This window comes from Propithecus coquereli, unplaced genomic scaffold (assembly GCF_000956105.1).
Source record: "Propithecus coquereli isolate 6110/MARCELLA unplaced genomic scaffold, Pcoq_1.0 Scaffold252, whole genome shotgun sequence".
Lineage (NCBI taxonomy): Eukaryota > Metazoa > Chordata > Mammalia > Primates > Indriidae > Propithecus > Propithecus coquereli.
This window is the reverse complement of record NW_012148086.1, coordinates 4,435,897-4,461,884: the sequence shown is the minus strand read 5'-3', so window position 1 is coordinate 4,461,884 and position 25,988 is coordinate 4,435,897. Positions and strand designations below refer to the sequence as shown.

General features: G+C 54.8%; 2 protein-coding genes across 3 annotated transcripts in view; one reads left to right on the top strand and one right to left on the bottom strand.

Annotated features, from left to right (window-relative positions):
* The window catches only part of POLM (polymerase (DNA directed), mu), a 9,827-nt gene extending 2,607 nt beyond the window's left edge, over positions 1-7,220 (bottom strand). For both annotated transcript variants that reach the window (XM_012646985.1, XM_012646986.1), the window contains exons 1-6: positions 7,007-7,220; positions 5,568-5,751; positions 4,715-4,813; positions 4,417-4,587; positions 3,614-3,685; positions 1,398-1,518 (exon numbers count right to left, since the gene is read on the bottom strand). In XM_012646985.1, the coding sequence (XP_012502439.1) occupies positions 1,398-1,518; positions 3,614-3,685; positions 4,417-4,587; positions 4,715-4,813; positions 5,568-5,751; positions 7,007-7,191 (832 nt within the window). In that variant the 5' untranslated portion in view covers positions 7,192-7,220. The remainder of the gene's footprint in view (positions 1-1,397; positions 1,519-3,613; positions 3,686-4,416; positions 4,588-4,714; positions 4,814-5,567; positions 5,752-7,006) is intronic.
* Positions 7,221-23,863: 16,643 nt separating this feature from the next.
* Positions 23,864-25,988, top strand: part of AEBP1 (AE binding protein 1) — a 10,149-nt gene continuing 8,024 nt past the window's right edge. Inside the window, exons 1-2 of the mRNA XM_012646922.1 lie at positions 23,864-24,152; positions 25,784-25,974. Coding sequence (XP_012502376.1) covers positions 23,900-24,152; positions 25,784-25,974 — 444 coding nt within the window. The 5' untranslated portion in view covers positions 23,864-23,899. The remainder of the gene's footprint in view (positions 24,153-25,783; positions 25,975-25,988) is intronic.

The window sequence follows — 25,988 nt, the reverse complement described above, 5'->3', positions numbered from 1 at the left end:
AAAACGTAGCATCTTGCCAAACTATAGTCTGACCAAATATAAGGATGCTGATGTTGACCCAGTCACAACACAGACTATCCCTTTTACTGCCTCAGTTTTCCCATTCATAAAATGGGACTAAGAGGTGGTAAACAGATGTGAAGGAAATGGCTCTGCCAAGTAGGTACAGCTCACTCTGGCCTACTTCTGTCCCCTCGCCTGTCAAAGAGGCATCATTCTACCTTCCACAGTTAAGAAGAGGCTTTTTGTTTTGAGACAGGGTGTCACTCTGTGGCCCAGGCTAGAGTGTAGTGGCATCATCATAGCTCATAGCAGCCTCGAACTGCTGGGGCTCAAGTGATCTCCCTGTCTCAGCCTCACGAGTAGCTGGGACTACAGGCATGTGTCACCATGCCTGGCTAATTGTTCTTATTTTTTTAGAGATGGAGTCTCACTATGTTGCCCAGGCTGGTCTCAAACTCCTAGCCCCAAGCAATCCTCTTGCCTTGGCCTCACAAAAGTGCTGGGGTTATAGGCGTGAGCCGCTGCGCCCAGCCAAAAAGAGGTTAAATGTGAGGAACAGCAGCACCTGGCACAGGGTGAGCTCTCGGTAGCGTGCTGGCCATTCCTGTCTACCTTTGTCGTGGGGAGAGGCAACCAAATGGAACCAGCTCTGCAGGTCTCACTTCCTGTCAACTGTAACAGGCAGCGGCCCCAGGGAAGATGTGCGAAGAGGCGGTGACCTGGCTGTGCCTGCTGGGCTGTGGGGGCTCCTTCAGCAGAGCCCTCAACCTGGGAGGGGGGGTCACAGAATATGGCTGGGGTGACCAGGCAGGCCACGTGAAGAGAACACCTGCTGAACACCTGCCACTCGCCAGCTCTCATGGAGGAGCTTACAAATTCCATGCTGTCATTTCTTCCCCCTTTTACAGAGAACATAACAGGGTGACAGAGGTGAAGTTTCAGGCTATGGTCACCTACTTGGTAAACGGCAGACAGGACTCAAACCTGGGCCTAACAACTCTAAAGTTGACGATCTTTCCACTACACGGTGCCACCTCCCCCTGCAGGCCTCTGAGCACCAGGCACCACACTGGGAAGGTGTGCCCGAGGCTCAGACTGTCCCTGTCCCCTGGTCAAAGTCTAACCAGGAGGCGATGACAAGAGTCCCAGGAATGTTATGGCAGTTGCCATGACCATCGCCATTCATTAAGAAAGGGCTGCAATAGATCCTGACTCCGCTGAGTGGAGACCCCAGGAAGGCCACCCAACGAGGCTGCCCTACCTGCCACCAACTCCTGTGCACACCCCACACCCAGCTCTCTAGGGAACGGGCACATCCTGTGTGTCAGTGCTGAGGGCTTTCAGGCCCAGGTTGCTTTGGGAAGCCCAGGGCCTGGCCTCTCTGGAGGGCTCACCTGCTTTCTGCTGTTGGGTCAGTCTCTGCGGCTGCTCTCGAAGGTCATCCAGGGTTCGCAGCCCTTCCTGGTACCACCGGTCAGCGGTTCTCACACCGACTCCAAAGATCTGAGTGAAGAGCTGTACAGAGAAAGGGCAGCACGGTCGGGGCAGAGCTCTCACAGCGACACAGACGACCGGCTCCCGGAGGGTGTGTCTTGGGCCATGCCACCACAGCGTAGCCTCGAGGAATCACCAGCACCTGGCAGGCACCATCCCCACTCGCAACCTGCCCAAGGCCACAGCGCAAGGATTCAGACTTGGGGCCTGGCTTGCCTTGCCCACCCTCTCAGGCAGTGAGCCCACGTACACCCTGGCAGCAGCCCTAGGCGCAGCAAGGCAGGGGCTGGAAGACTCCAGCGAGCTGCCCCCCACTCCTCTGAAAAGGTCTCTCCCCAGAACTCGCACAGCTCTAGCCCGTGATGCCAACATAACCAAAGTAGTCATCCTGACAAATCGGCACGAGGAGCCCTTAAATCACTGGAAAAACCTGCTTCTCACACCTAATAGCAGCTGCAGCTTGTTTCTGTAGTTCTTCTCCTTAACAAACAGCAAAAACAGCGAGGAGTTGCCAAACAAGAGGGCGGTGCCAGCAGAGGAGCTGGAGAGGCTGGCTGGAGCCGCCACACGTCTCCCTGCACAGCCCTGCCACAAGCATGTCACTTGCCCTAGGTCAGCCACTTACAGTCCCTCCCCAGGAATTTTGGAACTGAGACTGAGGTCAGGCCCACCAGTGGCAGAGGCTGTAATTCCGGGGCACCTTCTGTGGCCATGTCTGTAACCAGAGGAGGAAGCTGGTACGAGTGAGGGTGAAGCCACTGCAGGGAGGAGAAAGAGCGGCCTGGCGACACTCAGATCTGAGCCCGAGCCTCCAACAGACTGGCTGCAGCCCTGCCCTGTTGGGGCATTGCTGGCTCAGCCTTTCCTTGATTCTCTGAACCGAGTATGAGGTGGGTCACTGTCACTCCTAACCAACAGAATGCTGACTAAAAAATGAGGAGATTAATCCAATTATATTGTTAATAAAAACAAACTTCTAATTAGTAACATAATCTTCTGTCAGCCTGGATGTCTTCTGGGACTTTGGGTGTGAGGAGGAGGCAGGGCAGGGGCGAGGAAGGAGAAGGTTCCCACGCCTCTGAGCACTTCCCCCTCCTCCGCAGGAAACCCTCACTGGGGCTGGAGCTGAGGGGAAACCAATCATTAACCCCCTCAACTTCGGGGGTGTGTCATCCCAGTCCCACACTCACTATGGTGGTCCTGCTCATTTAGCCCCTGTCCCCACCGGTGCCCTCTGCCCTGTTCTCTGCCGTTTTTTTTTCTTCTTGAGACAAGGTCTTGCTCTGTCACCCAGGCTGGAGTGCAGTGGTGCTCAAAGGTCACTGGAGCCTCAGACTCCTGAGCCCAAGCGATCCTCCTGCTTTGGCCTCCCAAAGCCCTGGAATTAAAGGCATGAGCCACCGCACTCAGCCATCGTCTTGCCTATTTGAGCCCATCCTTCACACATGACTGGAGCCCCCCTCTTCAAAGCCCCGTCAATCCTGACAACATTCTGTGACCTCCCACTGCACCAACAGCCCCACCCTCCCAGGAAGCCATACTTCACTGACACTCATCCAAATGGCCACCACTGCGACAATCTCTAGCTACCAAACCACATGGCAGGGGGGTGTCAGAGCAGGCACAACCTAGGCATCCAAAAGAGCTTGGGATTGTGTTTCCCTGTAAGATTAGGAGCGAACAGGAACAGAGGGAAAGCGCACCATGGAGACAGGCAGACTGACGACACCGAGACACAAACATGCAAGATCCTGCAGCCAGCCACGCAAGGGCGTGAAGCCCCTTGCACTCACTGGCACCAAGGAAGAGGTTACATTTCGTTAATTGTGCTCTGTTTAAGATGTCACAGCATATAATATACTTGAGACTATTCCATCAAAAATAGTCAAATAAAAAAAATGACAGTGCTGAGTGATCTACAACATTCCATGCTCAAGTCGTTTCTCCCTCGCCTGTCTCCACTTGGCTGCCTTGTGGATATCAGGTGTCAGCTCAACTGCTGCTTCCTTGGTGAGACCTTCCCTGACCCGTGCTGGGTCAGCCGCCCCCACATGCCCCCTAAATGTGAACTGTGCTGCCACGGCCCCCACTGGGGTCCCAGCCCCGCCCCGCGCACCTTCATGGTCTGGTACCTCTCTGAGCGCCGGACTCTCTCCACCTCCTCACACACTCCGTGCTCCAGCAGCTCCTGCGGGAGGGAACAAAGCAGAACTCTAAGCCTGAAGGTGTGGAGAGAAAGAGGTGCAGGGAGTGCGGGTCGGGGCTGGGGGCTCAAGGATGGGGGCAATCCCCCCAACACCCTGCAGAGAGAGATTTGTGGGGTCAGGATCTGAAGGGACTTGGAAATGAAGACTGTGCCCAGGGAGGTGACCAAAGCTGCTGCCACACAGCTGGGGGGTAAGGGCTCCAGCCTCAATGCCCCTCGGGCCCTGGAGTTACAACACCTGAGGCCCCAGGTAACACGGACCATCTCTCAGAGGAATAACAGGTCCCTAGATGTAGCAACATTTGATTTTCAAAATGTGTGTGAATTCAATATGACTTCATTCCAAAGCATCTTGTGTCACTATGTATTCTCTCGATGAAAGTGCACAAAAGGACAACTCAACATGTTGGGTCCTCAAAAAGGGATGCTCATGCTCAGGGTGCTCTCTTCTACTGTCCTGGGCAGTTTGGGACAATGACAACAATGCCAGCTCCAGCTCTGCCAGGCCCCCTGCAGCACCCTTCATTGAATCCTCCAGCCACCTGAGGCAGGCGGATGTTTTACACAGGAAGAGTCTGAGCGCAGAGGGTGGCCTGCTGCGGCCCTGGAGCAGCAGCTACGCCATGGCTGTGTGACCCCACAGCGCCCTCTGCTGTCCCCCCCAGGCCTCTGCACCCCACCCACTCGCCCAGCTCAGGGTGGCCAGCACCTACCTGCACAACCCTGGAGGAATGTTCTCCAAAGTGGGGCAGGCCCCGCAGCTGGCTCAGGGCTATGATAGGTCTGGGAAGGGCCCTGAGCACCGAGGCCGCCCTGTGGAAGGTGAGGCAGCGGCCCTCGCTGCCTTCGAAGCCTGCCGCCTCTGCCAGCGTCTCCAGAGCTTCCTGCAGGGAGGGGCCTTGCTAAGGGGCAGGGTGGGCAGGGTGCCCCCCTCCAACCTGCCAGCTACCAACCATCTGTACCCGCATCCCCGACCCCCAGGCCGGCCCCAGGCTCACAGAAGTGGCTCACCGTGAGGCTGATGTTATGGTGTGTGAGGGGTGTGGGGCGCTGGCAGGCATAGGCTGGCATCCATGCTGGGCTTGGGGGCCTCTTTCTGGATTCCGCCACCTGGGGATGGGCAATGTACAGGCCATGATGAGGCTATAAGGCCGAGAGGAGAGCCAGGCCACACCCAGAGGCTTGTCTGTCCTGGGGCACTCAACTCAGGTCCTCTGGGGATCACAGGATGGAGGTGGGAAATAGAACTCTCAGAGGCGTGGGGCAGAGGGAGGCGCTGCCCTGCAGGGCAGCTAAGGACAGGCTCCTCAGGCCAGAGTAGCAGCAGTGACATCTGCCGACCCTGGTGGGGCACTTCTGCCACTGCATATGCTGCATGTGCTCCATCTCCCCAAATCCTCACAACCAAGTGGGCTGGGGACACTGAGGCCTCAGAAGCCAGGGAGCTTGCCCCATGCCCCACGGCTCAGAGGCAGAGCCAGGATTCAAACACAGGCAGCCTGGGCCCTGAGCCCACACCTGTCATGGGCGATGAACCTCACAGCATCCTGACGGGCTCTTGATGACCCATAGGTCATCCCACTTGGGGTCACCTACTTAGTGAGGAAGAAAGGCCTGAAGAAGCTTTTAAGTGGATGTCAAGAAAATTTGTGCGAGTGGTAAGAACAGAATCTGTGATGGCCTTGCCCCCCAGACCCTGCTACAGTCCCTCTACTGGCTTCTCAGGGCCCACTGGTAGTCTGGGCAGAGCCCTCACTGCCCACCTCGTCCAAAGAGCACTGAGGCACTGCTGCCATGTTACCTGTTGTGGGGGCTTTCTCTGTGGCCCCAACTCTCCTCCACGCCAATCCTCCACCAGGCTCACCTCTAGGCGGTGCCGGCACTCCACAGGTACAGGCTGCCCAGCCGCCAGGCTCTCTGTGAACCAGCTTATGTCCAGCAGAGCTGCAGGGGTGCATCCTGGGGGTGTATCCGCTGTCCTGCGCTCCTGCCAGCAGACAGCCTTCTCCACTGAGGTCTGCTCCATCACGATATGTGTCACCTCGGAGCTGGGCAGAGGGGTGGGGAGGAGAGTGAGGCCCAGAACCCTTTCTGTTTGGCTCCATACCTCCAAGCCTTTGCTCTTGGTGTCACCTCTGCATGGTGAGTGCCCATTCATCCTGCAAATGTCACCTCCTCCAGAAAGCCTTCCCAGCCCCTTCTCCTGGTGGAGAAACACCTCTACCATGCCAGCATCCTCGGAATTGTAGTTCTTTACTTTAGCTATGCTCACAAGCCCATCCCGATTTTCTGTTGTCTATCTCCCTCTCCACCTGAGGCAAAGGAGTTCCTTCACAGCTGGGACCACGTGTTCTTCATCTAAGTGTTGGGGTTTAAGCACAGATGCTGGAGCCTGACTGCTTAGGTCCGAGCCCCAACTCTGCCACATATTTGCTTTATGCTCTTGGGAAAGTCACACCTCTATACTTTGATTTCCCTGTCTGTAAAGCAGAGATAATAACCTACCTACCTCGCAGGCTTGTTGTACAAATAAGATAGTGCTCCCCCCACTCTAAGCTGCTATCATCATCCTCTCCTTGAGTGGGTTTGGTGCACTAATGATTTCTGAGAATGTCCCTCCCCCCGCCAAAAAATGCTGCAGGGGAACACTGGGCCCTAGTTCATTTGCTCTCAATCTCAAAACTATGGGAACCCTCAGATCTCTTACTGTGGGCATTGTCTCTGTAGCTGCCATTTTTTGACCCTCTTGGTCTCCTCCCTATAGGAGAGCCTCACTCAGGTTGCTTCCTCAGGCCTGAGGACAGGGGAAACCGCAGGGTCAGGGCCTCCAGAGAAGTCATTCTGGCTCACAGGGTGAGGTGGGACTTATCCAAAGCAGAAGGGCTGCTAACAACTACTACTACTAACTAATTACCCCTGACCCCAGCGCACGGCTATTTAAAAGCCTGTGGTTTTGATTTTGTGATCCTGCACAACACTCTCGGCCCTAATTAGTAGCCCCCTTTACAGAAGAGGAAATCCAGGCTCAGGGTAAAGTCACACGGCCACGAAGTGCCAGAGCTAACTTAGAATCCAAAACCGCAGGTGCCGCTGTGGCTGTCGGCTGAGTGCGAGTCATTTCCGATTTACAGCCTCAACATCCCCCACTGCCAAGAGGACTCAGGGGCCAGGCGAAAATAAAGCGGCCGGCCTTAAGCCATCGTCCACGCTAAATCATCTCCTGCGGTTCTGCACTCTGAACACAGGCCTCCCACGCCCGCGGCCGGGCTGCCCACGGAAGCCCTCGGCCGCGCCGCCCCGCACCTGCAGGAGTCGAGGACGCGGAAGCCTTTGGAGCGCGCCAGGCGAGTGAGGAAGGCCCGGCGGCTGCGACCCATGCGCCGCTCGACCAGGTAGATGGCAATGCCAGAGAAGCGCGTCGAGGGCGGCGCGGAGGCGGTAGCGCCGCCAGGGGACCCGACCCGCCTTCGCCGCCGTTTGGGGAACATCGGGACTACGGCCCGGCGAGGGCAGAATGAAAGCAAGCGGAAGCCGGAAGGAAGGCGGGAGGAAGCCGGAAGGAGCCTGGCGGAAGCCTGCTGGAAGAGGAAGTGGAGCTCCGCTCCACGCTAGGCCCCGCCCTATGCAAATAAGGCCTCTCCGTGGGATTCGCCCCTCCAACCGATCGGAGCGTTGGGGAGGTTCCGGGCTCCTACGGGATTGGGTGTCTGGGCCTCTCCGGAAGCCCCGCCTCTACATAAATATTATAGGACACGCCTTCTATTTAAATTACCCTCGCGGAAGCGCTGTGGTACCTCGCGGGTTTCCGAACCCGCTGGACTCCGGCGGCACGGAGTAGAGGGAGGGGGGCCTAGGGGCGACTGGGAGTCCTCAGCCGGCGGGATGGAATTCGACCTCGGCCAGGGCCGGGACGGGTGGGCTTCGTCCTCGGCTCGGGGACTGGACCTGGGGCTGAGCTTGGCGGCTCGGGGAGGACGCATGTGGGCTCCCCCCTGTCCCTCTGTGCTCGGGATGGTCACATGGAAGCCCGCGGGCGCGGGGACCCGTAGTCCGCGGAGCTGGACAGACACGCGAGTTTCGAATGCACTGGTGGAGCGGTCGCTTCGAACACACGGGGAAGGTTTTTCAGTCGAGTGGATTTTGGACAACTGGCTTTCTATTTGGAAAAATAGAAGTTGGCGCCCTCCCTCACTCCTTAACACCAAAATAAATTCCAGATGGATCAAACATTTAAATCTAAAAAAGGAACCAAAAACTTACTGGAAAAAAGTCAATGAATGCTTTGAAGATTTAAGTGTCACAATAAACTTGGAAACACTAAAGGAAAAGAATGATAAGCTGGACTACACACAAATTTAAAATATGTTTAAAAATTAAAGTCAAAAGACAAACTGGGATAAAGTGTGACATATTTTGGAATTAAGACTAATTTTCATAATCATAAAATTGTCCAGAGATAAATAAGAAAAAGACATTGATCTAATAGAAAAATTGGCAAGGAAACTTCTGTAGGTGATCCTCAGAAGAAATCCTAGTCAATCCATTTATGGCCAGAGGACCCAACCTGTTCAGTCATTAGAGAAGAGCAAATTTAAATGAGACTATTTTCAGCTGTTGAATTAAACATTTAAAAAGTTGAACGCATACATTGAAAGTGTGAGGGAATTAGGAATCTGCAGGAGGGAATTTTTGGAAGCCAATTTGGCAACTATAGCCAACAAAATGAAAACAAAATCATACACATTGATCCAGCAATTCCTTTTCCAATTGAGATTGCATTGAATCTATGGATTGGGAAAAACTAACACCTTGACGATACGGAGTCTTTTGTCCATCTGTCTCATTTGGATATGCTGCATTTGGGATCTCTGCCACAGCGGGGTAGCCCTGCTCAGTCTAACTGATGGGCCAAGCCAGATCAGATGTGACCCCCTTTCTTATAGCTTCCATCACAGCTCCGTGGTCTGTCACTCCTCAATCTAGGGCCCCATGCTCCCTGAGTACCTATCCTCTTCTCCTCTGGCCCTTTCCCATCATCTTCAGTGGGCCCAGGGCTTGAGGGGAGGGAGGCAGGCGGCCAGCCCAGGCATCCTCTTGACCTCCTGCACCTTTGCACAGCCTGCCGACCACCCACTCTCCCCTCCAGGCCTTTAGAGCTTCCTCGGCCTCAGGACCCCCAAAGAAGCCAGGAGGCCAGTGTGTAGTGCCTCTCTTCCCACCATCTCCTAGTGCCAGCAGGGATAGCAGAGAGAGGGAGCTCCCAGGGTTAGAGCCTACATTCTTCATCTGTGAGCCCTCCTCAGGGAGTAGCTCTGCCTGAAAGTCATCTCTAGCTGTCTATTCCCTAAAACCATTTCCTTTCCCCTTACTGTTCCTCTCTCTTTGGCCGGGGCATCTGGGCTCCTCTTTCCCCTTGGAGCCCTCATTCTCTCCTGGGAAGGCAGAAACTGCTTTTAATGACCCGTCAGACGTGAATTCTTAAAACAGTGCGCAACTGTGCAAAAATATTTGTGCAAGGAATTTCATCAAGTGACACTGGAAGAAACTGCCTGGCTTAGAAATCTGGGTGGTTGCTGCAAAGTGTCTGCCAGGATCCCATGGGGCCAAGGGAGTCATCAGGAAGATTGGCCAGAGGGGGTTGATGTGGATGTGGTGGGGAGGTGATGAGAGAGGACCTTGCCTCCTTTGCAGATGAAGGTGTGCTTTGGGGAGAGGTGGCCTGCCAAGGGGGAGGGGGAGTTAGGAACACGATTTTCTTCTTGTGAGCATCTGCTCAGAGTGCACTGTGAGTGTGGTATGAGAGTCCAGGGTGTGTCCTGGGAGAATGAGCAGAATAAAGGACTGGGTCTGCAACTGGGTCGGAGGTGGTCACCTCTGGAGGACCTGGGGAAATGTCCCTGCTGGAGGGTATGGAGGGGACAGTGTCCTTGCAGGAGGACTGGGGTGTGGCACAGGGGGAACTATGCTAGGGCTGAGAGTATTCCTCGGGCTGGAGGTGGCTTTTGCAGCAGGCCTGGAAACAGGAGGCCGAGCCCCTGGGGCAGGTGAGGACTTGGGTGTGCCCAGGAGGCACCTTGAAGGAGTTACTGAATGTAGACTTCTAGGTTTTCTCCAGCACATTTGGAAACAGTCTTTGGGTTTCCATCTTCACTGTTCTGTGGTCTGTGGTGGTCACTGTGGAGGCAATGAGGAGTGGGTCTGGGGACGGAGGGGGCTGCCACAGGGGCAGCGGTGGCCAACACCCGAGGCCCAGACCATCAGAATTGGCCAGCAGCAGTGAGATACCTCCCCTCTCCTGTGTACAATAGAGCAGGGTGCACCCAAAACCTCCGAATAATACTGATTCCTGGGCCCCTCCCCACATAGTCTGATTTAATTGGCCTGAGTATGGCCTAGGCATTGGCATTGGCATTTTTTGTTTATTTTTTATCTTTCATAATTATTCTTTATTTTTCCTTGCAGCTTCAGCTCAAAGGAGGCATCGACATTTTTAAAGCTGACGAGAGCAGAGGGCTGTGTATATAATGTGAAGCTGTTTTTGTAAAACCATGTTTTTATATGTATGATATACATGGAAAATATAGTAGCAACATGGCTAAGAAGATGTTTGCTGTGGTTAGTGGAATTGTAAATGCTTTACAATTTTTTCAGTTTCTTTGTACTTTCTAAAATTTCTGCAAAGGGTATAGATTACTTGGAAGGAAGGGAAGGAGGGAGGGAAAACAAGTTTCCATTCTCATTTTGTGGACGAGGAGCCTCTGTCTGAGTGGGCAGTATCAAGACACACACTCAGCCTCCTGGCTCAGAGTCCAGAGATTGTCTTTGGAGATGTCCCAGATGCCTGCTCTGCCTGCTCCACGTGGTCCTCCAGGAACACAGGCCCAGGGGTGCTGTGAGAGAGGGCAGTGGGCAGGGCCCAGGCATGGATGGGTGGGTGGGGTGCGCCCCCCCTCCCTTCCCTGGACCCCCAGGCTGCTGTCAGGAAGTAGAGACCTCAGCCCTCTGTTTTGCGTGGGCTGTTCCAATAAACTTGGCTCAGGGGTTCCCTGAAGGCCAGGTCCCCAGCCTCCTGCTCCCTCCTTTCAGACCGCCTCCCAATAAGTCAGAGAGGCTATGCAAACAACCTCCCAGCTGGGCCCTTTCTGCTGCCCTCTCCCCTCTCCTGAACCATGGCTATTCCTGCCCATCCCTCACTTATGCTTTGAATTATTTTTGCCCAGATGTATGAGTTTGCATTTTTCCAAGATGAATCTCATCCAGCCTATTTCCTGTTCCCACTTCCAGCTGGGAGAGGCCCCTTGGGGTGAGTCTTCAGTATCCCCGACATTCCCAAAACCTCCCTGTGGCATACGCACCTCCCTTGAACTTCATTTTGGTGTTTCCACTTGTGCTTGGCCTGGCTGGAGGCCTGTGGGGCCGGGACTCTGCCCTGGCTCTGGGGCCCTCCCCTGTCTTCGTTACCTCCCTCCCGCGGCGCTGGCCAGCAGCATTCAGGGGGCGCGTGTGGCCAAACTGCTGATGCCGCTGGACTCCAGCTCCTGAGGCCTGCTGGCCCGGGCAGTGCTGGCCCTGGGCCTCCCCTGAGCTCTTCTGTCTGTCGCGTTGCTGTGGGTGCGGGGAGCCTGGTATATTCCTATCCTGTGACTGTTGTAGCAATTTAGCACAAACTAGGCAGCTTAAAACAATAGAAATTTATTGTCAGTTCTGGAGGCCAGAAGTCCAAAATCCAGGTGTCAGCAGAGCCACACTCCCTCCCTAGGGGAGGATCCTTCCCGGCCTCTTTCTGCTTCTGGTGGCTCCTGGCCCCCATCTTCACCCCTGCTTGCAATGGCCACCTTCCACCTGGGTCTCCAGTGTCCGAACGTGAAGACACTAGTCTTAAAAAGACACTAGTCATTGGATTTCGGCCCACCCTAACTCAGGATGATATTATCTGAAGATTCTTATCTTAAATACATCTGCAAAGGCCCTTATGCCAAAGAAGGTCATATTCTGAGGTTCTGGGTAGACATGAATTTGGGGGGCTACCATTTAACCCACTACCCTGGGTCCAGTTTTGCTCTGGGCTTACCTCTGGATTCTGTGACCTGGAGCAAGTGGCTGCTTTTCTTTATCTGTATAGATCCATCAGAGCTGCAGGATTTGGATTTTTGACAGAAGATGTGCTAGTGTTGGGGACGTGGCTTGCCCAGGGTCTGGCTGGTTATGTAACAAAAAGAAATGCTTTATTTCTGAGAAACTATGAGTGCCTTTTTTTTTTTTTTTTTTTTTTTGAGACAGTCTTGCCCTGTTGCCCTGGCTAGAGTGCAGTGGTGTCATCATAGCTCAGGGTTACCTCAAACTCCTGGGCTCAAGCAATCCTCCTGCCTTAGCTTCTGGGAGGAGCCGGGACTGCAAGGCGTGCATCACCATGCTCAGCTAATTTTTTCTATTTTTAGTAGAGATGGGGTCTCACTCTTGCCCAGGCTGGTCTTGAACTCCTGACCTCAAGTGATCCTCCCACCTCCCAGAGTGCCAGGATTACAGGCATAAGCCACCAAGCCAGGCCCTGATTACTGCCTTTTACAGAGGATGTGCATCTCTCGGCTGGTGGGCTGGGCTCCATGTAAGAGCAGGGTGGGGGAATTGGAGGCCCAGGACAGGACCTGGAATGAGATGACAAGGCCAGAAGGGCAGAGTAGAATCCTCGACTCCCTGCCACCACTGGGATTTGGCCAGACAATTGTGGAGAAGTGAAATATTCTTAAAATGAAGGCTCTTTGGATTAATTTGTCCAACCAGCCCAGGCTCAGTCAACTTGTTCAGACACAGTTGGTAATGGGGGAAGGGGCTATTGAGCCAGGAAGGCTTACGAGAAAAAGGATGTGTGATGACCTCAACTCTATTGCAAGTTGACAAAATTGTGTCTACTGTTTCCACCACAGTTTTATTTTTCATTTTTAATTTTTTTTTAGGGACAGGATCTTGCTCAGGCTAGAGTGCAGTGGCCTGATTATAGATCACTGCAGGCTTGAACTCTTGGGCTCAAGCAATCTTCTTTTTTTTTTTTTTTTTTTTTGGAGACAGAGTCTCACTCTGTTGCTCGGACTAGAGTGAGTGCTGTGGCGTCAGCCTAGCTCACAGCAACCTCAAACTCCTGGGCTCAAGCGATCCTTCTGCCTCAGCCTCCCAAGTAGCTGGGACTACCATGCGTGGCTAATTTTTTCTATGTATTTTTAGTTGTCCAGATAATTTCTTTCTATTTTTTTTAGTAGAGATGGGGGGGGATCTCACTCTTGCTCAGGTTGGTCTTGAACTCCTGAGCTCAAACAATCCGCCCGCCTCGGCCTCCCAGAGTGCTAGGATTACAGGCGTGAGCCACCGCGCCCGGCCTTCAAGCAATCTTCTTGCCTCAGCCTCCTGAGTAGCTGGGACGGCAGGTGCACCCCGCCACGTCCAGCTAATTTTAATTTTTTTTTTTTTTTTTTTGGTAGAGACAGGGTTTCACCTGTTGCCCAGGCTGGTCTGGAACTCCTGGACTCAAGCCCACTTCTTGCAAGGAAAAATATTCAATTCTCAACAAGCTGAGGAAAATGCCTTTCATGATTTCATTGCCACTAGCTCTCCAGGCTTCTTCACTGCTGGCATAAACAAGCTACATTTAAGATGGCAAAACTGTGTCAATAGTTTAGGTACATACTTTCATTAATAGTACTGCTTCTTGTTTAAGATATAATAAACTAAACTTTTGATTTGAAATCAGACATTTCCTATTTAATGACCTAATATTTTTATTCCTCTCCGATTGTGTGGAGTTGGCATTACTGTCATTTCCCCCATTTTATGGATAGAGAAACTGAGGTTTAGAGTTAAAATGTTTCCAAAGCTGCCATGCTCAGAAGAGGCAGAACTATGATTTCAACACTGGCTGTTGGACCTCAGAGGAGGACTACTATATCACTGCTGATTTTTTTTTTTTAAGAGACTGGGTCTTTTCTGCCACCCAGGCTGGAGCACAGTGGCAAGATCATAATGGCTCATTGTAATCTCAAACTCCTGGGCTCATGAGATCATCCTGCCTCAGCCTCTCAAGTAGCTGGGACTACCTGGCTAATTTTTAAATTTTTTTTTTGTAGAGGTGGGGTCTTGCTATATTGCCCAGGCTGGTCTCAAACTCCTGACCTCAAGCGATCCTCCTGCCTTGGCCTCCCAAAGTGCTGGGATTATCATAAGGAGCCACCATGCCTGGCCCATATCACTGAGGTTTTAAGCCATTCCATTTTGGGGTGGTTTGTTATGCAGTAATAGATCACTGAAACAATGGTGAGAAGTGCCAAATGCCATGGGTAAAGTCAGGCAAGGGAAGGGGGAGTGCCCGGGGCTCACCAAGAAGATGACATCTGAGCAGTGACCTCATGGAGCATGGCCCTTCTTCTTCTGTCCTCTTGAAGGTGCTGCTTGGCTTGTGTCCCAGTTATTCAAGTCACTTAACCAACCCAAACCCCACTTTCCTCATTTGTAAAACAAAAATAATGAGGCTCCTGCAAAGGGCTGATGTGCAAACACAAAGTGAACTGACAGATGCCGAATCGCACCCTCTCTACCGCCGGGACCTCTTGGTTACTCGTGGTGGCTCTGCAGCCAGACCTGGATGGCTGGGCAGGTGCCCAAGTATGCGGGTGACCTCAAGGACCAGATGTTTCAGCCCCAGTCTCCCCTCCTGCTGCCCTGGGAAATCTGGGAAAAAGGAAGAAGGACCCCACATGATTGCAGTGGAGTGGGGTGCTTAAAATGGAAATGAAACCACTCAAGGAAAAATTAAGTTGCATTTCTGGCATTCTGAGTTTTTGGGCTCAATTCACACCCACAATAAATATAATAGTTTCACTCAAGTTGAAAATATTTAGCACAGAATGCAACCAGCAAAATCCAGATCTTAGGAAACTCCAAAGGACAAACCACCTAGTTTCAACAAATAAATTGTAGGAAGAAAAGAAAGAGGAAGATAGAGGGAGAGCCTGTGGGCTAAAGCAGATTTGAGAGATTTAAGACCAATTGCAGCACATACGCCTTACACAGCTCCTGATTCAAACAAATAAACTGTAAAAAATAAAACGTATGAAGCCGTTGGGGAAGTGTGCACTCCGAGTGAGTGCTGGACATTAAGGAATTGCCGTTGAGATTTCCAAGAATGATAATAGGTTATGAAAGAGAGAGGGAGTCCTTCTTTTTAGAAATGCGCAATGAAGTATTTCCTGGAGAAATCACATGATGTCTGGGATTTGCTTCAAAGTTGTCTTGGGGTGGAGGCAAGGGTGGACACAGATGAAACGAGATGGGCTATGAGTTGAACTGTAGGAGCAGGTAGTTCGACGTGTCATCTCTCTGCTTTTGCGTGTTTGAAATTCCAATCAAGTGTTTTTTAAGTATGTGCACATGTGCATAATGAGGTCAAGCCTTGCCCTGTGCTCGCTGCCAGACTGTTCTAAGCACTTTACACGTGTCAACTTCCTTGTCAGGGGGGTGACATCGATGTCCCCGTGTTGATGGGGAGGAGATGGAGACACAGAGAGGGCAAGCAAGTTGCCCGAGCTTGCACAGCTGGTGAGCAGTGTTGGGATGTGAACCCAGGCCCCCTGGCTCCAGTATGCTTCTCTAGGTCTCTAGTATGCTGCCAAAAATGTCTGGAAGATTATGTAACAAACTGTTATTGTTCTCTCTAGGAGGTGGGATTGTCTGGAGTTTAATAAAACTTACCATAATAGTTTTGTTATTTCGCCTATTTGTGTTTTTGAATTTTTCTGCAAGCACACATTATTTGTATAATAAAGAATTTTTAAGAAGGAAGAATATTCAACAGGCCCACAGCTAGAGGCTGTGACCAGCACGGGCCACAGAGGGGCTTCTGCCAGGTGTAGGTGCTGAGCCCAAGGCTCCGACCGGCTTGGGTGGTGGCAGCTGAGCGTGGCCACCGGCTGAGGTGGGTGGAGGTGCTGCCTGGATCCCACAGTGCAGGGGAGGGTGAGGATGGGCCAGCGACTCTGAGATTCCCAGTCCCCACGCCTGTTTCCTGTCGGGGAGGTGCTGGTGCCACATGACGGGGCACAGCTGGCAGCATCCAGAGCCGGAGGGAGGTCAGCTGCACCATCTGGGGTCCGGCCTGGCGCCAGGCACTTGGGGCCACACACAGGTGTGAGCCTGTGGCCCTGCAGGCCCCACGAGCACAAACTCATTTTGGAAGTGGTATCCAAGTGGCCACCACTGCCTCACACCTGATTCTTCCATCAAACCTGGATGCGTGGGATCACCATCCCCCACTCTCTGGTTGTCTGTCCCACCCCTGCCCCATCAGGGTCTTGGGAACGTGTGACCGGTTGTCTGCAGGCAGGCCCCACGTGGCCCATCTCTTCTCTCCCCTGTTACTGCTCTTCTCCGTGCCCCTCTCGGATCCCCACCCCCCAGTTCCCAGCCAGAAGCCTCGCTGGCTCCTTCCTCATCACATCCCAGGCCCAGGTCTGGGGGGCTGTGCCCCAGCATCGGCCTCAGGTGGCCCTACTGCCTCCAGTCGGCTGCATGAAGCCCCTCTGCCCACAGGACAGATGGCCTCCAAGGACCTGCTCACCCACCCAGGCCTCCCACCGTCCTCACCCTTGCTCTACACTCTGCCCTTCCTGTGCCACCTGTCCCTTCCCTCCAGGGATGCACCTGGTTCATCCCACTTGCCCCTTCCTCCAGAGAAGTGTGCTGGTCCCCAGGCCCAGGCTGGGCCCCTCGTGTGACGCGCAGCCCACTGGGCTGTAGCATCGTCTCCTGCTGGAGAGAAGGCTCCCAGGGGCAGGGCCCGCCCTGTGCGGGCTCGGGGTAGTCCTGGCACAGGGAGTCAGTCTGTGGATGCTTCTGCTGGGCCAGTCGTCCTTGCGCTACCCGTGTGCAGCTTGAGTCTGACTGTCGCTGCCCTCAGGAAGTGCTTGCTACTAGGGGATGGCCTCACAGGAGCCCGCAGGGCCCCTCTCAGGTACACAGGGGATGGTGATCTCCCCAAACACTGGTTCTTTCCAGGTCCTCAGCAGTGAGCTCTAAGCTCGTGGTCTCAGAGTAACTGAGTCTGACTTCCTCGCCCCTTGGGGAGGTGTTTGCCTGTAGGACTATGAGTGGGTGGTTTAAAAAGGCGGACACCCAGGCCTGCCGTGGGTGAGGGGCAGCCATGGTGGGGCTGGGAGGGAGGGACGGCTGCGGAGGCCCAGAAGCGAGGTGCTGGAGCCTTGGGGTCCCAGGCTCACCCCAGGGCCGGAGGGGAGCTGGGTAGGTGAGGGTCTGATGGGCCACATGGAGGGCGGGACTTCCTCCCGGAGGAACACAGGCCCTCTGGGGCAGCCTGTGGGTGGTGACCTGGCGTTGTGAGGAGGAGACCTGGAACGAGGCGGGCAGGTCAGGCAGTGGGGAGCAGGGAGGATTGCGACCAACTGCCAGGCTTGGGGAAGGCCGGGGGGGCCCAGGGAGGACACGGATCTTGGGAGCGCCTGCGGATGCTCACAGCGACAGGCCAGCTCGACCTGGGTGGGAAGTGGGAAGGAGCGCCAGGCTAGAGACGGAGGCGCAGGCGCACGTCGGGCAGGTGGGGTCTCTGCAGCAGGGGCACATCAGGCTCCCGGGGAGCCCGGGCAGAGTGAGGAGAGAGAGGTGGCATCCTTGGGACTCCACCACGAAAGCGGGGGAGGAGGAAGTGGAGCCAGCCTGGAATTCTGAGAAACCCTAACCCTAACCCTGAGCAGGGGGAGGAGCTCACAAAAGTTGCTGCAGTGCCGGCAGGAGGCAGGGACCGTGGGCCCTGGGGGATCCCTGGAGGCCTGGTCAGAGCGCCAAGTGCAGGAGCAGCTGCCTGGGGCTGAGGAAGTGGAAACTTCGAGTGTGAACAAATCCTTGGAGAAGCTTGGCAGTTAAAGGGGAGGTGAGGTAGAGACCCCGCAGCTACAGGTTTTAGCACTGAGCACTCTGAGCACCACAGTGGCCTGGGGGCATCTGGCAGCCCTCTCCGTGGCAGGAGCTGGGTCACCGAGGATGAATGCCTGCTGGGGGCCCTCTTGCTCGCATGGGGCTGGTCTCCAGCTTCTTGTTTTCCTGGGCTGGGCTTCTGGCCAGGTCTGCAAAGAGACAAGAATGTGGATACCTCACACACAAACTGGCTACGACATTGCTAATACCACCATCGGTTTCTTATACTTCCCTGGCATTTCAGCTTTTACACCTTCCTCTACCAGATACTGATTGTTTTTTACACGTTCCTAAGATTTTATAATAGTAACTCAACAGACACAAAAGCAAAAAGAATATCATCTGTAGCAAAGACTGTTAATTATTCTGCAGTATCTATTATCTCATTCTTTAGTAGTGGAACTGACACTTAGCTGGCATAGACCGTCTGAAAACCACTGTACTTCCCAGCTTCCCTTGTAGCTTGGGTGTGGCCCGTGACTGAGTTCTGGCCAAGGCTAATGCAATCAGCATGGAGATTTGTATGAGTTTCTGGGAAGTGTTCTTAAAGGAAGAAATTGTGCTCTGCTATTCCCTTTCCTCCTTTCTGCTGGCTGGGATGATGCAATGATGGCTGGATCTCAAGCAGCTACTTTGCGCCATAAAATAGAAGCCATATGTTGAGGCTGGGAGGTCAACGAAATAGAAAGCTAGCTCTCTGATGGTTGTTAGGCTGCCATACCAGCTCTAGACTGCTTACTTCTGGATTTTGTTTATGTGAGCAAGAAATAAATTTTTATCTTATTTTTGTCATTGTTACATTGGGTTTTCCATCACTCACAGCAGAAGGCTTCTTGGGACTCAGTTACTTTGGTGGGCTTCTGTTCTTTGCAGCCAAATCACCCAGAATGAGATGACCTACTGAATGATGTGACGTTCCCTGACACCAGTAGCGCTCACACAGCAATCTCCCAGTAATGCCTACACTGGGAGGTTTTTAATCTTTGATATAGAAAAAGTAGTACTTGGTATATTTTATTCGCATTTTTATAATTTTTAGTGAGGTAAAACATTTTTGCATATGTTTATTGGCCACTTATGTTTCTTCTTTTGTGAATTGCCTACCTATTTCTCTTAGCTCACTTTTTAAATTATTATTATTATTTTTAGAGACAGGGTCTTGCTACTTTGCCTGGGCTAGAGTGCTGTGGCATCATCATAGCTCACTGCAACCTCCCACTCCTGGGCTCCAGTGATTCTCCTGTCTCAGCCACCTGAGTAGCTGGGACTACAGGCATGCACCAGCATGCCTGGATAATATTTTTTTTATATTTTGTAGAGATGGGGTCTCCCTTTGTTGCTCAGGCTAGTCTCAAACTCCTCAGCTCAAGTGATCCTCCCGTCTGGACATCCCAAAGTGCTAGGATTATAGGTGTAAGTAAACCACCACATCCAGACCCTTAGCTCACTTTTATCTTTTCTTTTTTTAGTCCCCACCCCTCAATTTGCTCACTTTTAAAGGCAGAAACAAAGTCAAATTAGCTTTACAAATGTAAAGAACTTACTTACTTATTTAGCAGCTTCCCTTTATGAAAGACAATTTTTCAGGCACAACTTTCCAGATTTATCTCAATGAATCCTCGCACCATTCTTAGGAGTCATGGTAGTGTGATTATTATCCCATTGCACAGACGCTCAGAGAGAGAGAAAGGACAGTGGGTGCAGGGTGGAGGTTCATAGCAGGTTTTTCTGAGGCCATAGCAGGTTCCTAAAACTATAGGAGGCTAAGAGTGTTCACTCTCTGACTCAGGGGTTGCAGATCCTTTCCCAGTATTTTGTTTGCTTTTAAATTTTATTTTCAATATACTGATATACAGAAGGCAAAAACTTTTATGCAACTAAAGTTCTCTGTCCTTCCTTAGAAGACGTCCCCCACCAAGAATACAAAGACAGACTCCTATACTTTCTTTTAATACTTCCATGGTTTTTCTTCTAACATCTGCATCTTTCATCTGTCTGGAGTTAGTTTCAATGAAGATGTGATGTAGGTTCAAACACGATTTTTTCCACTGAACCCCATTTTGAACACCCCGTGCTTCCCTCTGATTTAACACTGGGCAGATTGTTGCACTAAGTTGTCACGTGTCCTCTTCCCAGATCTTCAGGCTGCAGAATTACTCATCAGCGCTGGAAGCCTGACCCCCTCCACCGCCCCCGCCTTGCTGCGGTGACCCCCACCCCAGCCGAGGCTCCCACAGCTGGGCCCACTGTCTGCCCTGCGGTGAGTGGAAGGAATTCGGCATGAACCCTGCTCACTCAGCAGCCAGGCCCTAGGAGTGCGGAACTGTGGAAAATCACATGTGGTTTTCAAGTTGTTGAAAACCAAGGAAATTGTTCTGCCAGTTGTGAGGGTGGCTAGACACTGTCTGGGAGACCTCAGGTTCCCGTGGCTCTGGGAACCGCCCTCCCGTGGGCCCGAGCAGGCTGACCCCACTGCTAACACCCAGGTAGCTGGGCTGCAGAGAAGGAGGCATTTCTAAGAGCCTCTCCGAAGAAGGAGGAACAAGAGGGAAGGAGCCAGGCCTGGTCCCCTCTCCTTTGGTTCCTGGAAGCAGACCCAGGACTCCAGGAGAGACAGGGAGGGGCTCGTGCCTGTGATCCTGGTGGCCTGGTGCCAGAGCCCAGGCTTCCCGTGCCTTCTACTCAGCCCCAGACCAAACACACACTAGCGCAGAGGACGTTCACACAGAAAGGGTTTGCTGGGCTGTCTCTTGCTAGGTGCACACAGCCTTCCTTCCTCCCGACCTCACGTGTGTGTCTGAGCTGCTGCCACAGTGGCCACTGGGGCGGGTGGGGAGGGTCTGCTCCCGGCCTCCCAGGCCCTGATGGCCAGCCGGGTGAGAACTCAGGCATGCTGGGCTCTGTTGGCAGGTGAGTTTCCGTCTCTGGCCAGGCTGGGCAACCAGGGCAGCTCACGTGGTGCTCAGGCGGAGGGGCAGCCTGGGCCTAAGGGGAGGAGGGCAGCCTATCCTTGCCTGGAGGCCAGAGGCTGTGAAGCCCATGTGGAAAGAGCATTTGGTTTAGCCTTAGAGGTTCCAGGTTGGGCCCTCTCCATCACTTGCATGCTTGTGACCTGACAAGTCACTTCTTCTCCTTGGGCCTCAGTTTCCTCACTTTTTATAGAAATGGGAAACACATACTTACTCGGCAAGGATTAATTCAGTGCCCAGTCTGCGCCAGGACCTGAGGTGCTTTGAGGAGCCTCAGGGCAGAGTCTGGCCTCTGCTGGGGCTCCCGCTTTCCCTCCTTCCCTTTCTCCCAGGAAGTTCAGCGCCCTCACCTGTGCCCTTGCGTCCAGGGGGCTCCAGTTGCTGACTTCCTGTCCCCCCATCCCCTGCCTCTCGCCAGCCTCAGCTTTTCAGAGGAAGATTACGCATCTGTGACTGCTGCACCTTCGGGCTACGCCCAGGCTGGCGTGTTGTTGGAAGCCTTGTAGACACCGTCCGAATGAACCAAAGGACCACATACGAAAACACACGCCCTGAGGAGGTGTGTACATGTTGCCTTGGCCAGGCTGGGATTGGGTGGTTGAGGGATAGTGTTCTGTCCAGCCCACCCCAGAGGCCTGTGGCATGGAGCAGATGAGGTCACAACTTTCTGGTCACAGTGACATGGGGCGAGTGACATTTTATTCAGTCTCCTGCTGATACAGTGCTGCAGATCCTGGCACACTGGCCCAGGGGCACCTTTTCACGAGTTCAGGAAGCTGAGATGTGTGTTTCCGGTGCCCACTGCATTGGGTGGGTTTCTGCTGCAACCTTTAGACTTAACCAGCCCCCTCTCCGGCCCTGTGGCTGCCTCTGTGCCTCCAGGCAGGGCACAGGCCCAGGGCTAAAGGACTTCCTGGGTGCAGGTCTTCAGGCTGAGTGGGGGTCCCAGCCCCCAACCCAAGGGGAGGAACACCAGCCTAGCATGGAGAGCAGTAACCCCCATTCCACCTGCCCAGACCCTTCAGGGCAGAGAGCCCCTGACCCCTTGGCACTCCCTGGGGCCCAGATCCCCACGAGGGCTTTTGCTCATGTTTTGTTGGTGACTCACTGTGGCTGAGGAAAAGGCTCTTTCTATTCCTTTTTCATTTTCTTATGGCTTCTGTTTTCCCTGGCAGAGGATGTAGGGCCCAAATCCAATCCATGTGTGAGCTGTTCCCAGGGAAGTGACGTTCCACAGCCCCTCACCCAGCCTCGGGCCTCCTGGCCTGACACACTCAACTTGGGGCAACAGAGCAAATTCCCAGAAAACGTTTTGAGAATGATGATTCAGAGGTTTGCAGAGGACAGTGAAGGGTAAGAGCTTGCTTCATCCTTGCTGCTGCCAGGGCTGGCCTGGGGACACATGGCAGGCAGACGCTGGCTCAGGGGCACACGGACGGCTGGCTGTTGGGGGCTGCTTCGAGAGCCTAGGTGGGTAGGGCTCAGGTTGGTCTCTGAGGGGAGATGATGAGGGCTAAGAGTCGGCGGGCTGTGAATGCTGAAACCGCGTGCTGGGCACAGCATGCGCACAACCCTGGCCAGTCCACACATAAGGGCATGGGGAAGCAGATGGACAGCATCGAGGCTACTTGCTGGGATGACATGGCCAGGAGGGGCAGGGCCGGGACTTGACACAGTCACACTGCCCTTTTAGGGAGAGCCAGTAAGCAAGCAAAGGAAGGACCATGGAAGGACAGAGGTGTGAGAGGACGGGAGGCCTCCCTGGGTTCCTTCTCCCAGCAAGCAGCTGGGTCCTGTGCCCGGCAGCGCTCACGGTGGCCTCACTGGCTGCTGCCTGCTCAGACCGGCTCAGGGCCGCTCTGGGAACTCAGGTGCTTCCTGACCTGCTTTTCTTCTTTTGTTTTGACCCAAGGTCCAAACTCTGCCCTGTCAGTCATCCCAGGGCCTCCTGTGCTTTCCTACCTGACTGCTTAGCGCTGACTGCTGCTGAACTGGGCCCAGGGGCACCCTGTGTGCCGTCTCTTGCTTCCTCGCTCCTTCCAGTGGGAATGTCCTGGGACTCTGGCCTCAGCTGTGATGGCCATTTGGGGCCAGCCATCACTTACTTGCCCCTCGAGAAGCCTATGGCAAACACCAGGCCCCATAAGGGACCCCTGATGAATCCTGGGACCCCCTGAGTATATATGGGCCCCTGTGTCCATGTGGTAGCTGCGGCTATTTGTAAACACTTTCTAAAAAACGGGTTCTGGTAAGGAGGAGAAATGGCTATTTGTCCATGTTGTAATGTGGTGGCGGTGGCGGGTGCTAAGGACAACATGCCCTTATATGGGACTCCTACCCCCACAGAGCAGTTGGCCACTCTGAGGGCAGTTTCGCACCTGCCTCCCTGATAGAAAGTGAGTTCCCACAGCGCTGTCCCTCCCTGGGGCTCACCACAGGGCCTGGCCCCACGCAGACCTGGAGAGGTTGGTTTGGATGACGGGAAGTTAACATTGGGGTGCAGCAGGGCCCTCCAGCAGAGGCTCCAGAGTGTGGAAAGGATGGGGTGGCCCTTCTGCAGACCCCTGAGTTGGGAAGGGTCCCCGAAGTCTGAGGCTGTGGCTCTTCTATCAGGGTCACTCCTGGCGGGCTCAGGGTCCCAGCTTAACCGCGGTGGTGTCCAGGGCAGAGCGGGACAGGGGCATGGGCCCTCTCAGACCCTCACCGCTAGGTCCTCCGCGCTATCTTTCCTCCCTCCCAGTCCTCTGTCCCCCTAGTCGCCCCTGTCCCCAGATCCCCAGTCCTGGGCACAGGTCTCCGACTGGGACACCGCCCGCAGTTCTCACTTCGGAAAGTGCCAAGCGCGCGGCGCCGGGACTGCTAGGCTCTCCCGCTTGCCCGCAGCCCCTCGGTCCACTCCCGGCTCCTCCCCTCCTCCTACTCCTCCCCCGGGGGTGGGGAGCCGGCTCCGGAAGCCCCGGCGACCCCGCCCCGGCCCCCGCGAGCGCTTGGGAGAGGGCAGTCGGTGCGGGAGCGCGCCACGCGGGGCCGGAGCGCCTCGTCGCCGCTAGTGCCTCGGAGCCCCCCACCAGGCCTGAGCCCCACCGGCCTCGGAGACCCCAGCGCCTCTCCCCGATCCCCTCGCCCAACCCGATCCCCTCGCCCCTCCCCGTCCCCTCGCCCACGCATTCCCCTCTCCTGCCCCTCGCCGTCCCCTCGCCCGCCCCTACCCTTGCCCCCCACGCCCTCCCGGGAGCCCCCCGCGCGTGCCGCGACCATGGCGGCCGTGCGCGGGGCGCCCCTGCTCGGCTGCCTCCTGGCGTTGCTGGCCCTGTGCCCCGGGGGGCGCCCGCAGACGGTGCTGACCGACGACGAGATCGAGGAGTTCCTCGAGGGCTTCCTGTCGGAGCTGGAGCCAGAGCCCCGGGAGGACGACGTGGAGGCCCCGCCGCCTCCCGAGCCCACCCTGCGCGTCCGAAAAGCCCAGACCCGGGACAAGTCAGGGACAAGGGCGGGGGCGGCCGCAGAAGGTAAGAGCCTGGCGGGGGCTGGGCGCCCGTGGGGTGTTGGGGGACTGGCATCTCAGGTGAGAACAGAGGCGCTCGGCAGAGTTTGGCCACTCCCCAGCCTGCCCAGGGGAGGAATGGCTCACTGATGCACCCGCCAGCCCAGACGCCTGGCGGGACGCTGTGCCAGGCCGAGGTCAGTGCTGGCCTGGGGCCCATGGGCCCGGAGGCACAGCCAGGACTGGGCAGCAGGGCCGCTTCTGGGGGCCAGTGGCTCCGATTGTCCTAGTCCCTCATCCGCAGTCCGCCAGGCCCCAAGAGGGATTAGGCTTGAGCCACTGGGGACTATGCTGTGTCCCCTGGGGGGACTGTGCTGTGTCACTACCCTGCCATCCTACTGGGGGCCACACTGCCTGACGGTGGCACAGCTTCAGGTTTCCCTCCCTCCTGCCCTTGCCTCCTAGGCCAGGAGCACACAGGCAGGTGAGGGGTTTGCAGAAGACCCCCTCCCCCCTCAGGGCTTCCAGGTGGCAGTGGGCAGTGGATAGTCTGGGGTTACTATGGAAATTAGATGAGGTGATGCATCACCAAAGCATTTAACCCAGGATCTCTTACATAATCGGTTGTCAATAAATCTTAGCTGTTTATTGTGGCCCGCTGGAGGGTGGCAGAGGGTCTTGTGATCCCTCTCTCCCAGGAGACTCCGTCATTCCTGATGTCAGCAGCCGCTCCCCTGCAGCCCCAGCGCTGGGTCTTCGCTGGCTGTTCCACCCCACCGGGCTGCCTGCGGCCCCTCCTGCCTCTAGCTCCGGTTCTAGGTTCTAGGCTTGCAGTCTGTCGCTGGGACGCTGCTGTAGCAGCCCTGCTTCTCCTGGCTGTCTGGGTGTTGTAGCTTTTCCTGTGTTTCTGCCAAACTCCCCTCTTGCTCCCTCACCTCCCATTAAGTTCTCAACAGCATTTGCAGCTCCTGCTTAGGGTCCAGAGAAGATTCCCATGGAGCAGACACACACCTAGCCTCTGCTCCCTCTCCCAAGCTCTCTGAAATGAACAAGCAGGCACAAGCTCCCTGCCTGTCCCTTCTGTCCTCTGTGTGTTCCCCAGATCACCCAGGACCCCTATCTTTCCAACCCACTCCAAACCCCTTACTTCTTGAAATGGGATCACGTCCTCTTCTTTGGGCTGCAGGGCACACCGAGTGTCTCTTTCCTTTGAAGCTTTTCTTGTCCCTGCAGGCAGGGATGACCAAGTGCTCCTCCAGGCTTGGATGGCTCGGCCACCTCTCTACCCCTTTCCTGCCCAGCACAGAATAGTGGACATTTGGTGAATGAGTGGATTGTGAGGGCCCCTCTTGAGGTTTTGGCAGGTGCGGGGATGAGGGCCTCTCCCTGGGAGCTGAGTACCCCATGCTCAGTCTTTAGAGAGGCTGAGATTGGTGGTGACAGCCCCAGACTTGCAGACAGAAAGCCTGGGTCCAAATCCCAGCTCTGCCACCCAGCCAAGTGGGCCTTTTCATGGACCACTCAGTTTCCTGATCCACACCGGGAACTGACAAGAGCCCCTGTTGCTGTGCCCAGGTTGTGTGCATCTTGAGTGGGGGCCACGTGCGGGCACAGGGTGGGCTCCTTTAGTTTAATCTGAGTCTGCATCTTGGCCAGCACCTCCAGAAAAGGCCAAAGACAAAGGGAAGAAAGGCAAGAAAGACAAAGGCCCCAAGGCAGCCAAGCAGTCCCTGGAGGGGTCCCCCAGGCCACCCAAGAAGGGGAAGGAGAAGCCACCCAAGGCTACCAAGAAGCCCAAGGAGAAGCCACCCAAGGCCACCAAGAAGCCCAAGGAGAAGCCACCCAAGGCCACCAAGAAGCC